A 12,579-nucleotide genomic window follows, 5' to 3' on the forward strand; every position below is an offset into this window, starting at 1 on the left:
TCTGGGGTGGAGGGTGGGTATATCACACACACTGGGTCTATTTCAGTGTCTGGCAGTGAGTTCTGCTGGTTCATAAGCCCATGTTCTCACCTGAGCCTGAAATGGGTAGTTGTGGCTCAGCAGAAATGAAGGGCACTTCCCCAACTGCCTTATCAGATATCATATGGCCCCATTGATCGACTCCTCTCATTCTACTGAGCTGGTTCTGATCAAGTGTTCCTGTTCAGATGGATGGAGAGATGTAGGGATAGCTGTTGACTGAATAAAACCACTGGTCTTGGATATAATGGTAATAATATCACTCTCCTTCCTCTCTTTTCCTTCCTCCCCTCTCCTCCTCTCTCTCTCTTTCTCCTCCTCTCTTTCTCCTCTCTCTTTCTCCCTCTCTCCAGGTCTTCAGAGCAGCAGCAGCGTTTCCATGAGATCTGTGGTAACCTGGTGAAGACTCAGCGTCGCATCCTGGGCTGGTGGAAAAGACTCTTCTCGCTCAAGGAGGAGAAACCCAAGATGGTACACACACACACACACACACACACCGAGACCCACTTTAGCTCTGTCGTCTGTTCTAGAACGGGGTCTCTCGTCTGTTCTAGAACGGGGTCTCTCGTCTGTTCTAGAACGGGGTCTCTCGTCTGTTCTAGAACGGGGTCTGTCTGTTCTAGAACGGGGTCTGTCGTCTGTTCTAGAACGGGGTCTGTCTGTTCAAGAACGGGGTCTGTCTGTTCTAGAACAGGGTCTGTCGTCTGTTCTAGAACGGGGTCTGTCGTCTGTTCTAGAACGGGGTCTGTCGTCTGTTCTAGAACGGGGTCTGTCGTCTGTTCTGGAACGGGGTCTGTCGTCTGTTCTGGAACGGGGTCTGTCGTCTGTTCTGGAACGGGGTCTGTTCTGGAACGGGGTCTGTTCTGGAACGGGGTCTGTCTGTTCTGGAACGGGGTCTGTCTGTTCTGGAACGGGGTCTGTCTGTTCTGGAACGGGGTCTGTCTGTTCTGGAACGGGGTCTGTCTGTTCTGGAACGGGGTCTGTCTGTTCTGGAACGGGGTCTGTCGTCTGTTCTGGAACGGGGTCTGTCGTCTGTTCTGGAACGGGGTCTGTCGTCTGTTCTGGAACGGGGTCTGTCGTCTGTTCTGGAACGGGGTCTGTCGTCTGTTCTGGAACGGGGTCTGTCGTCTGTTTTGGAACGGGGTCTGTCGTCTGTTTTGGAACGGGGTCTGTCGTCTGTTTTGGAACGGGGTCTGTCGTCTGTTTTGGAACGGGGTCTGTCGTCTGTTTTGGAACGGGGTCTGTCGTCTGTTTTGGAACGGGTCTGTCGTCTGTTTTGGAACGGGTCTGTCGTCTGTTTTGGAACGGGGTCTGTCGTCTGTTTTGGAACGGGGTCTGTCGTCTGTTCTGGAACGGGTCTGTCGTCTGTTCTGGAACGGGTCTGTCGTCTGTTCTGGAACGGGTCTGTCGTCTGTTCTGGAACGGGTCTGTCGTCTGTTCTGGAACGGGTCTGTCGTCTGTTCTGGAACGGGTCTGTCGTCTGTTCTGGAACGGGGTCTGTCGTCTGTTCTGGAACGGGGTCTGTCGTCTGTTCTGGAACGGGGTCTGTCGTCTGTTCTGGAACGGGGTCTGTCGTCTGTTCTGGAACGGGGTCTGTCGTCTGTTCTGGAACGGGGTCTGTCGTCTGTTCTGGAACGGGGTCTGTCGTCTGTTCTGGAACGGGGTCTGTCGTCTGTTTTGGAACGGGGTCTGTCGTCTGTTTTGGAACGGGGTCTGTCGTCTGTTTTGGAACGGGGTCTGTCGTCTGTTTTGGAACGGGGTCTGTCGTCTGTTTTGGAACGGGGTCTGTCGTCTGTTTTGGAACGGGGTCTGTCGTCTGTTCTGGAACGGGGTCTGTCGTCTGTTCTGGAACGGGGTCTGTCGTCTGTTCTGGAACGGGGTCTGTCGTCTGTTTTGGAACGGGGTAGTGATGTCACTTCCGGTTGTCTTCCCACAGTACTTTGCGTCGGTGATCAGCAGTCTGGTGACGGTGGCCTGGATGGGACAGCAAGTCCACAACCTTTTCCTCACCTACCTGATCGGTACGTACCAGCACCTGTCTACCTGCCTGTACCTGTACCCTACCTACTTACCTACATGCACACTACCTACCGTATCTACATGTACACTACTGACCTACCTGTACCCTGCCTCCCTACCTGTACCCTACCTACTGACCTACCTGTACCCTGCCTCCCTACCTGTACCCTGCCTCCCTACCTGTACCCTACCTACTGACCTACCTGTACACTACCTACCGTATCTACATGTACACTACTGACCTACCTGTACCCTGCCTCCCTACCTGTACCCTGCCTCCCTACCTGTACCCTACCTACTTACCTACATGCACACTACCTACCGTATCTACATGTACACTACTGACCTACCTGTACCCTGCCTCCCTACCTGTACCCTACCTACTTACCTACATGCACACTACCTACCGTATCTACATGTACACTACTGACCTACCTACCTGTACCCTACCTACTTACCTACATGCACACTACCTACCGGATCTACATGTACACTACTGACCTACCTGTACCCTGCCTCCCTACCTGTACCCTACCTACTTACCTACATGCACACTACCTACCGGATCTACATGTACACTACTGACCTACCTGTACCCTGCCTCCCTACCTGTACCCTACCTACTTACCTACATGCACACTACCTACCGTATCTACATGTACACTACTGACCTACCTGTACCCTGCCTCCCTACCTGTACCCTACCTACTTACCTACATGCACACTACCTACCGGATCTACATGTACACTACTGACCTACCTGTACCCTGCCTCCCTACCTGTACCCTACCTACTTACCTACATGCACACTACCTACCGTATCTACATGTACACTACTGACCTACCTGTACCCTGCCTCCCTACCTGTACCCTACCTACCTACCTGTACCCTACCTACCTACCTACTTGTACCCGTACCCTACCAACGTACCTGTATTCACATCCTTTGACTGGATTAAAATGGACTAAATTGAGGTTTTGTCTCTGATCTACACATTATACCCCATGATGTCAAAGTGGAATTAAGTTTATTATTATTATTTCTTTTACTAATGAACTATTCAACCCCTTTGTTATTGCAAGCCTAAATAAGTTCAAGAGTAAAAATGTCCTTAACGAGTCACATAATAAGTTGCATGGACTCACACTGTGTGCAATAATAGTGTTTAACATATTTTAGAATGACTACCTCATCTATTACATAAAGTTATCTGTCAGGTCCCTCAGTCAAACACTGGTTCAACCACAAGGACCAGGGAGGTTTCACAATGCCTCGCAAAGAAGGCCCCTATTGGTCGATGGGTAAAAACAACAACAAATAGCAGGAATTGAATGTCCCTTTTTGAGCATGGTGAAGTTATTAATTACACTTCGGATGGAGTATCAATACACCCAGTCACTACAAAGATACAGGCGTCCTTCAGGCAACTCAGTTGCCGGAGAGGAAGGAAACCACTTGATTTCACCATGGTGATATTTAAAACCGTTAGTTTAATGGCTGTGATAGGAGAAAACTGACCTAAACAACACAGCAATCCACTAAAGTAATAGTGCAAAAAATGTGGCAAATCAATTCACTTTTTGTCCTGAATATGAAGTTTTAATGTTTGTTTGGGGCAAAGTACAGGCACAATCCTAGAGGAAAACCTGGTTCAGTCTGTGTTCCACCAGACACTGGGAGATGAATTCACCTTTCAGCAGGACAATAACCTAAAACACAAGGCCAAATATACACTGTATAAGAAGACGTTGAATGTTCCCGAGTGGCAGTTTCGACTTAAATCTACTTGACAGTCTATGGCAATACTTGAAAGGTTTGCCTAGTAATGATGAACAACCAAGTTGACAGAGCTTGAAGAATTTTGAGAATAATAATGTGCAAATATTGTAGAATCCAGGTGTGTAAAGCTCTTGGAGAATCACCCAGAAGGACTCACAGCTCTTAGACTCACCCAGAAGGACTCACAGCTCTTAGAGACTCACCCAGAAGGACTCACAGCTCTTAAGAGACTCACCCAGAAGGACTCACAGCTCTTAGAGACTCACCCAGAAGGACTCACAGCTCTTAGAGACTCACCCAGAAGGACTCACAGCTCTTAGAGACTCACCCAGAAGGACTTACAGCTCTTAGAGACTCACCCAGAAGGACTCACAGCTCTTGGAGACTCACCCAGAAGGACTCACAGCTCTTGGAGACTCACCCAGAAGGACTCACAGCTCTTGGAGATTCACCCAGAAGGACTCACAGCTCTTGGAGACTCACCCAGAAGGACTCACAGCTCTTGGAGACTCACCCAGAAGGACTCACAGCTCTTGGAGACTCACCCAGAAGGACTCACAGCTCTTGGAGACTCACCCAGAAGGACTCACAGCTCTTAGACTCACCCAGAAGGACTCACAGCTCTTAGACTCACCCAGGACTCACAGCTCTTAGAGACTCACCCAGAAAGACTCACAGCTCTTAGAGACTCACCCAGAAAGACTCACAGCTCTTAGAGACTAACCCAGAAGGACTCTCAGCTGTAATCACTACCAAAGGTGCTTCTAACATCTATTGACTCAGGGTTGTGAATACTTATGCAAATTAGATTCATTTTATACATTTGTTATCATTTCTAAAAACATTTTTCACTTTGTCATGATGGGATATTATGTGTAGATGCAACACAACATGTGGAGTAAGTCCAGGGGTATGAATATTTTCTGAAGACATTGTTCCAACCTGTACTAAACCCACCTGGGCTGATGGCTAACTCAGCCTACCTGTACTAAACCCACCTGGGCTAATGGCTAACTCAGCCTACCTGTACTAAACCCACCTGTACTAAACCCACCTGGGCTGATGGCTAACTCAGCCAGCCTGTACTAAACCCACCTGGGCTGATGGCTAACTCAGCCAACCTGTACTAAACCCTCCTGGGCTGATGGTGAACTCAGCCAACCTGTATTAAACCCTCCTGGGCTGATGGCTAACTCAGCCTACCTGTACTAAACCCACCTGGGCTAATGGCTAACTCAGCCTACCTGTATTAAACCCACCTGTACTAAACCTACCTGGGCTGATGGCTAACTCAGCCAACCTGTACTAAACCCACCTGGGCTGATGGCTAACTCAGCCCACCTGTACTAAACCCACCTGGGCTAATGGCTAACTCAGCCAACCTGTACTAAACCCACCTGTACTAAACCCACCTGGGCTGATGGCTAACTCAGCCAACCTGTACTAAACCCACCTGTACTAAACCCACCTGGGCTGATGGCTAACTCAGCCCACCTGTACTAAACCCACCTGGGCTAATGGCTAACTCAGCCTACCTGTACTAAACCCACCTGGGCTGATGGCTAACTCAGCCAACCTGTACTAAACCCACCTGGGCTGATGGCTAACTCAGCCAACCTGTACTAAACCCACCTGGGCTGATGGCTAACTCAGCCCACCTGTACTAAACCCACCTGGACTAATGGCTAACTCAGCCAACCTGTACTAAACCCACCTGTACTAAACCCACCTGGGCTGATGGCTAACTCAGCCAACCTGTACTAAACCCACCTGTACTAAACCCACCTGGGCTGATGGCTAACTCAGCCCACCTGTACTAAACCCACCTGGGCTGATGGCTAACTCAGCCAACCTGTACTAAACCCACCTGGGCTGATGGCTAACTCAGCCAACCTGTACTAAACCCACCTGGGCTAATGGCTAACTCAGCCAGCCTGTACTAAACCCACCTGGGCTGATGGCTAACTCAGCCTACCTGTACTAAACCCACCTGGGCTGATGGCTAACTCAGCCAACCTGTACTAAACCCACCTGGGCTAATGGCTAACTCAGCCAGCCTGTACTAAACCCACCTGGGCTGATGGCTAACTCAGCCAGCCTGTACTAAACCCACCTGGGCTGATGGCTAACTCAGCCAGCCTGTACTAAACCCACCTGGGCTAATGGCTAACTCAGCCAGCCTGTACTAAACCCACCTGGGCTGATGGCTAACTCAGCCTACCTGTACTAAACCCACCTGGGCTGATGGCTAACTCAGCCAACCTGTACTAAACCCACCTGGGCTGATGGCTAACTCAGCCAACCTGTACTAAACCCACATGTACTAAACCCACCTGGGCTGATGGCTAACTCAGCCAGCCTGTACTAAACCCACCTGGGCTGATGGATAACTCAGCCTACCTGTACTAAACCCACCTGGGCTGATGGCTAACTCAGCCAATCTGTACTAAACCCACCTGGGCTGATGGCTAACTCAGCCAGCCTGTACTAAACCCACCTGGGCTGATGGCTAACTCAGCCAAAAGGTCCCACAACTGTAGCTTACTCATTGCTGCATTATTTCACACAGTCCTGGTGTTCTGAGTTCAAACAATCAGGTTAATACAAGCAGGAGTATTTAGATCCAATCAGGTAGCCTAGTGGTTAGAGCATTGAGCCAGTAACTGAAAGGTTGCTGGATCGAATCCCGAGCTAAAAATCTGTCGTTCTGCCCTTGAACAAGGCAGTTAACCCGCTGTTCCCCGGTAGACCGTCATTGTAAATAAGAATTTGTTCTTAACTGACTTGCCTAGTTAAATAAATAAAATAAAATACAATCGGTTGTATTCTGGTGTGTGACATTGTAGCTGAATTCTCTCTTCTGCTTTCTCCTGTTGCTATAGTAATGATTACAGTGACAGTTAAAGCCACCTGACACCACTAGAGTCCTTGGACATGTTCCAAATGGCACCCTATTCTCTATAGGGCTCTGGTCAAAAGTAGTGCACTACATAGGGAATAGGGTGCCATTTGGGATACACACCCTGTCAGTTTATGGATCAAGTCAAATTCTGACTCAAATGTTACTTGGTTTATACATGTCTTTGCATACCAGACCAGCACAACAAGTATTGATTGGCACCTTATTCTAACTATATAGTGCACTACTTTTGACTAGGGCCTATTAGGGGTAGTGGACTATATAGGGAATAGGGTGCCATTTCAGACCGAGACCCAGCATTAGCTATATATTCCAAACCTCACCGGAGACCTTGGCTAACTATTGGTCTGACTGCGTAGCTGTAACAGACAAGCACAAGGCCCCATAGCCAGCTGACAGCTGTTCAGTAGTCCGTGCATTGTCATCCTGCAACTGTAAAATACCACTAAGAGAAAGGGTTCATAGGATCAGTCCCTATTAGGGGAACCCCATAGGGTTCTGGTCAAAAGTAGTGCACTACATAGGGAATAGGGTGCCCTTTGGGAGGCAACCCTAGTCTCTTTACCCAGTTCACCAGACAAACTGTCCTACAGAATCCCGACTTGTTTTATATATGGTGAGACATTGTTCCACTAAACATGGAGTAGATTGTTTTAATAGACCCGTTAGGAACCAAACTGCACAGTGGTGGAGGGACTAACCTGAGCTTGTCCAATAAGAGGGGCTCGTTTTGCTACAGTATGCACTAATGAAAACAGCCCTTTAAGCAGTATGCTGTTTAGTTAGTCCACACATTTCTTGTTAACAAATTATAGTTTTGGCAAGTCGGTTAGGACATCAACTTTGTGCATCCAACAATTGTTTACAGACAGATTATCATTCACTGTATCACAATTCCAGTGGGTCAGAAGTTTACATACACTAAGTTGACTGCCTTTAAACAGCTTGGAAAATTCCAGAAAATGATGTCATGGCTTTAGAAGCTTCTGATAGGCTAATTGACATAATTTGAGTCAATTGGAGGTCTACCTGTGGATGTATTTCAAGGCCTACCTTCAAACTCGGTGCCTCTTTGCTTGACATCATGGGAAAATCAAAAGAAATCAGCCAAGACCTCAGAAACAAAATGGATGGCATCATGAGGGGAAATGATGTGGATATATTGAAGCAACATCTCAACACATCAGTCTGGAAGTTGAAGCTTGGTTGCAAATGGGTCTTCCAAATGGACAATGACCCCAAGCATGCTTCCAAAGTTGTGGCAAAATGGCATAAGGACAACAAAGTCAAGGAGTGGCCATCACAAAGCCCTGACCTCAATCCTATAGAAAAAGTGTGGGCAGAACTGAAAAACCGTGTGCGAGCAAGGAGGCCTACAAACCTGACTGTTACACCAGCTAGTCAGGAGGAATGGGCCAAAATTCACCCAACTTATTGTGGGAAGCTTGTGGAAGGCTACCCAAAACATTTGACACAAGTTAAACAATTTAAAGGCAATGCTACCAAATACTAATTGAGTGTATGTAAACTTCTGACACACTGGGAATGTGATGAAAGCTGAAATAAATCATTCTCTCTTCTAATTATTCTGACATTTCACATTCTTAAAATAGTGGTGATCCTAACTAAGACGAGGATTTTTTTACTAGGATTAAATGTCAGGAATTGTGAAACTGAGTTTAAATGTTTCTGGCCACGGTGTATGTAAACTTCAGACTTCAACTGTAGTGACTCTGTTTCCTTTGTTCCCAGTGAGTTTCCTGCTCCTGCTTCCTGGTCTGAACCAGCATGGTGTCATAAGCAAGTACGCTGGCATGGCCAAGAGAGAGCTCAACAAACTGCTGAAACAGAAGGAGAAGAAGAACGAGTAGGAAGAAAGAGGAGAAGAAGAAGAGGGGATCTGTGAGATGAGACGAAGGAGAGAGAAGAAGAAGAAAATGAGAAACCCGTAGATCAAACGTAAAAGAAAAGGAGCTTCCACTAAGTACTTCTGTACTTCCTCAGTCTGCTCAGAACAACTCTACACACGCCCTCTCCCCCCTTGACCTCTGACCTGTCACCTAACCAACCAATCACCTGGCGGGATTGGAGGATAGGTGTTTTTCCACCTATCCTCCCACGCATGCAGTCAGTTGCCACGTCGGTCAAGGCTTTAGTTCACGAGTAGACCACACTGAAACATTACAACGCACATATGAACCCCCACACATATGAACCCCCACACACACACACATATGAACCCCCCACACACTCATATGAACCCCCACACACTCATATGAAACCCCCCACACACACACATGACCCCCCACACACACCCCCCACACACACCCCCCCACACACACACATATGAACCCCCCACACACACACACATATGACCCCCCACACACATGAACCCCCCATGGAGGTGGCCCCCAGCTGTATGTCTCTAGATCCTATAAGGAGGTGTTTAAGATGCCCGTCACTTATTACTTTTGATGTCAGAGGAAAGACTACTGAACAGAAACCTCTAGCATTATTATTATTATCCCCTCCCCCCACACATATAATACCATCACAATACAATATGTAATCAAACTCAGATTCCTGCTTCTGTCTGTTTTTAAGATTGCACTGAAACCGTAGCAGAAACTGGAGTTTAGAGTAGAGAAGCAGACCTAGGTGACGCCTCCCACGTGACACCCTATTCCCTATGTAGTGCACTACACCTATAGGCCCTGGTCAACAGTAGTACACTATCTAGGGAATATGGTGTTATTTGGGACTCGAGCCTAGTCTGGTGACATTTGGAATATATAATTCTGGGTCTGTGTCTGAAATGGCACCCTATTCCCTATGTAGTGCACTATCCCTATAGGCCCTGGTAAACAGTAGTACACTATCTAGGGAATATGGTGTGAGCTGACACTGGTTGAGACACAGACCTAGGATCAGCGTAACCTGCCCCCTACCCTGACCTTACTGTCTAGTCCAGGGGATCTTTACCTTACTAGTCCCTGCTGTTACGCTGCTAGCTGGACCTGCTAGTCCTTTATCTGTCCCTGTCTCACGACAGTCTAAACCCAGCTCACGTTCCCTGTTAGTGGGTGAACAATCCAACGCTTGATGAAATCTAATAACGCTATTGGCTGGACCTGCTAGAGTCCTTTCTGTCTCTCTATCCCTCTCTCTCTGGTCGGGGGGCCGATGATTGTAAATACGCCAATCCTCTTCCTATCTTTTATCTCTCTGTCTTGTCTGTGTTTATATTCTTTACCTACTATCTCGCTGCTCCTCTCCTCCATTTCATCTGTCTGAGTTCTCTACAAAACAATGAATAAAGTCTGATTTAAATGAACATGGATGGCGGCTCGCTCATTGATCCTGCTTCGTAGTTTACCCCTCGGGTGTTAAATGTTGTTGATGTTAGGGAGGGAGGGAGGGGTGTTGAATGTTGTTGACGTTAGGGAGGGAGGGGTGTTGAATGTTGTGGACGTTAGGGAGGGAGGGAGGGAGGGGTGTTGAATGTTGTTGACCTTAGGGAGGGAGGGAGGGTGTTGAATGTTGTTGACCTTAGGGAGGGAGGGAGGGGTGTTGAATGTTGTTGACCTTAGGGAGGGAGGGAGGGGTGTCGAATGTTGTTGACCTTAGGGAGGGAGGGAGGGGTGTTGAATGTTGTTGACCTTAGGGAGGGAGGGAGGGGTGTTGAATGTTGTTGACGTTAGGGAGGGAGGGGTGTTAAATGTTGTTGACGTTAGGGAGGGAGGGGTGTTGAATGTTGTTGACCTTAGGGAGGGAGGGAGGGGTGTTGAATGTTGTTGACCTTAGGGAGGGAGGGGTGTTGAATGTTGTGGACGTTAGGGAGGGGTGTTGAATGTTGTTGACCTTAGGGAGGGAGGGAGGGGTGTTGAATGTTGTGGACGTTAGGGAGGGAGGGGTGTTGAATGTTGTTGACCTTAGGGAGGGAGGGAGGGGTGTTGAATGTTGTTGACGTTAGGGAGGGAGGGGGGTGTTGAATGTTGTTGACGTTAGGGAGGGAGGGAGGGGTGTTGAATGTTGTTGACGTTAGGGAGGGAGGGGTGTTGAATGTTGTTGACGTTAGGGAGGGAGGGAGGGGTGTTGAATGTTGTTGACGTTAGGGAGGGAGGGTGTTGAATGTTGTTGACGTTAGGGAGGGAGGGAGGGGTGTTGAATGTTGTTGACGTTAGGGAGGGAGGGAGGGAGGGGTGTTGAATATTGTTGACGTTAGGGAGGGAGGGAGGGGTGTTGAATGTTGTGTTGAATGTTGAATGTTGTTGACGTTAGGGAGGGAGGGGTGTTGAATGTTGTTGACGTTAGGGAGGGAGGGGTGTTGAATGTTGTTGACGTTAGGGAGGGAGGGAGGGGTGTTGAATGTTGTCGTTAGGGAGGGAGGGAGGGGTGTTGAATGTTGTCGTTAGGGAGGGGTGTTGAATGTTGTCGACGTTAGGGAGGGAGGGGTGTTGAATGTTGTCGGCGTTAGGGAGGGAGGGGTGTTGAATGTTGTTGACGTTAGGGAGGGAGGGGTGTTGAATGTTGTTGACGTTAGGGAGGGAGGGAGGGGTGTTGAATGTTGTTGACGTTAGGGAGGGAGGGGTGTTGAATGTTGTTGACGTTAGGGAGGGAGGGGTGTTGAATGTTGTTGACCTTAGGGAGGGAGGGAGGGGTGTTGAATGTTGTTGACGTTAGGGAGGGAGGGGTGTTGAATGTTGTTGACGTTAGGGAGGGAGGGGTGTTGAGACTGTACTGACCGTTCCCCAGGGCCAACCCTCCATTTTAAATGTCTTGTCAGACAGACGTGGTTAGATAGTAGATGTACTGTTCTACTCCTGGCACTGGACTCACTTGCGCGCACACACACACCCTTTCAGTCTCCTATGCACACATTCTCTCACACACAGTTCCCATTAGTTTTTTTCCAGTTCAGTGAACACTCAGCCCAGATCTGCCAGTTCAGTGCTGTAACACTCAGCCCAGATCTGCCAGTTCAGTGCTGTAACACTCAGCCCAGATCTGCCAGTTCAGTGCTGTAACACTCAGCCCAGATCTGCCAGTTCAGTGCTATAACACTTAGCCCAGATCTGCCAGTTCAGTGCTGTAACACTCAGCCCAGATCTGCCAGTTCAGTCTGCCAGTTCAGTGCTGTCTGCCAGTTCACTGTAACTCAGCCCAGATCTGCCAGTTCAGTGCTGTAACACCCAGATCTGCCAGTTCAGTGCTGTAACACTCAGCTGCCAGTTCATCTGCCAGTTCCAGTTCAGTGCTGTAACACTCAGCCCAGATCTGCCAGTTCAGTGCTGTAACACTCAGCCCAGATCTGCCAGTTCAGTGCTGTAACACTCAGCCCAGATCTGCCAGTTCAGTGCTGTAACACTCAGCCCAGATCTGCCAGTTCAGTTATTCCAGGGAGTTGTTCTGACTAGATGGGGTGTTAGTGGACTGGTTTTAGTTGTATTTCACTGTTGTTGGACTGAACTGCACTCAGTTGGGTCAGAGTTGGGTGTGTGTGTGTGTGGTGTGTGTGTGTACACGTACAGTTGAATTGTGTGTTTAGTAGAGTCGGAGGGAACAGCAGTCCGTCTCCCAGCGTCGTGTTGCCCACAGGACTCTCTCTCCAGACTGTCTCCTAGGGTTACCTGGACCTGCTGGAGTCCTGGTCTCACCTGAAACACACACAACGCATGTACACACACACAACGCATGCGCACACACACACGACGCATGTACACACACACAACGCATGCGCACACACACACAACGCATGCACACACACACACACACAACGCATGCGCACACACAACGCATGCACACACAACGCATGCACACA

The 12,579-nt window shown here is 48.6% G+C and overlaps 1 protein-coding gene and 1 long non-coding RNA gene across 2 annotated transcripts in view; one reads left to right on the forward strand and one right to left on the reverse strand.

The window, feature by feature from the left end:
* LOC135564788 (ADP-ribosylation factor-like protein 6-interacting protein 1) overlaps positions 1 to 8,639 on the forward strand; it is a 26,804-nt gene extending 18,165 nt beyond the window's left edge. Inside the window, exons 4-6 of the mRNA XM_065010845.1 lie at positions 393 to 510; positions 1,976 to 2,060; positions 8,511 to 8,639. Of these exons, the coding sequence (XP_064866917.1) occupies positions 393 to 510; positions 1,976 to 2,060; positions 8,511 to 8,629 (322 nt within the window). The 3' untranslated portion in view covers positions 8,630 to 8,639. The remainder of the gene's footprint in view (positions 1 to 392; positions 511 to 1,975; positions 2,061 to 8,510) is intronic.
* On the reverse strand, positions 3,530 to 12,562 carry LOC135564794 (uncharacterized). The gene is made up of 2 exons (XR_010461272.1): positions 12,288 to 12,562; positions 3,530 to 3,768 (listed from the first exon to the last, which is right to left on the reverse strand). It is a non-coding gene; the product is annotated as an uncharacterized LOC135564794 (long non-coding RNA).
* Between the last annotated feature and the right edge of the window lie 17 nt (positions 12,563 to 12,579).

The sequence above is a fragment of the Oncorhynchus nerka genome, linkage group LG26 (genome assembly GCF_034236695.1).
Source record: "Oncorhynchus nerka isolate Pitt River linkage group LG26, Oner_Uvic_2.0, whole genome shotgun sequence".
NCBI lineage: Eukaryota > Metazoa > Chordata > Actinopteri > Salmoniformes > Salmonidae > Oncorhynchus > Oncorhynchus nerka.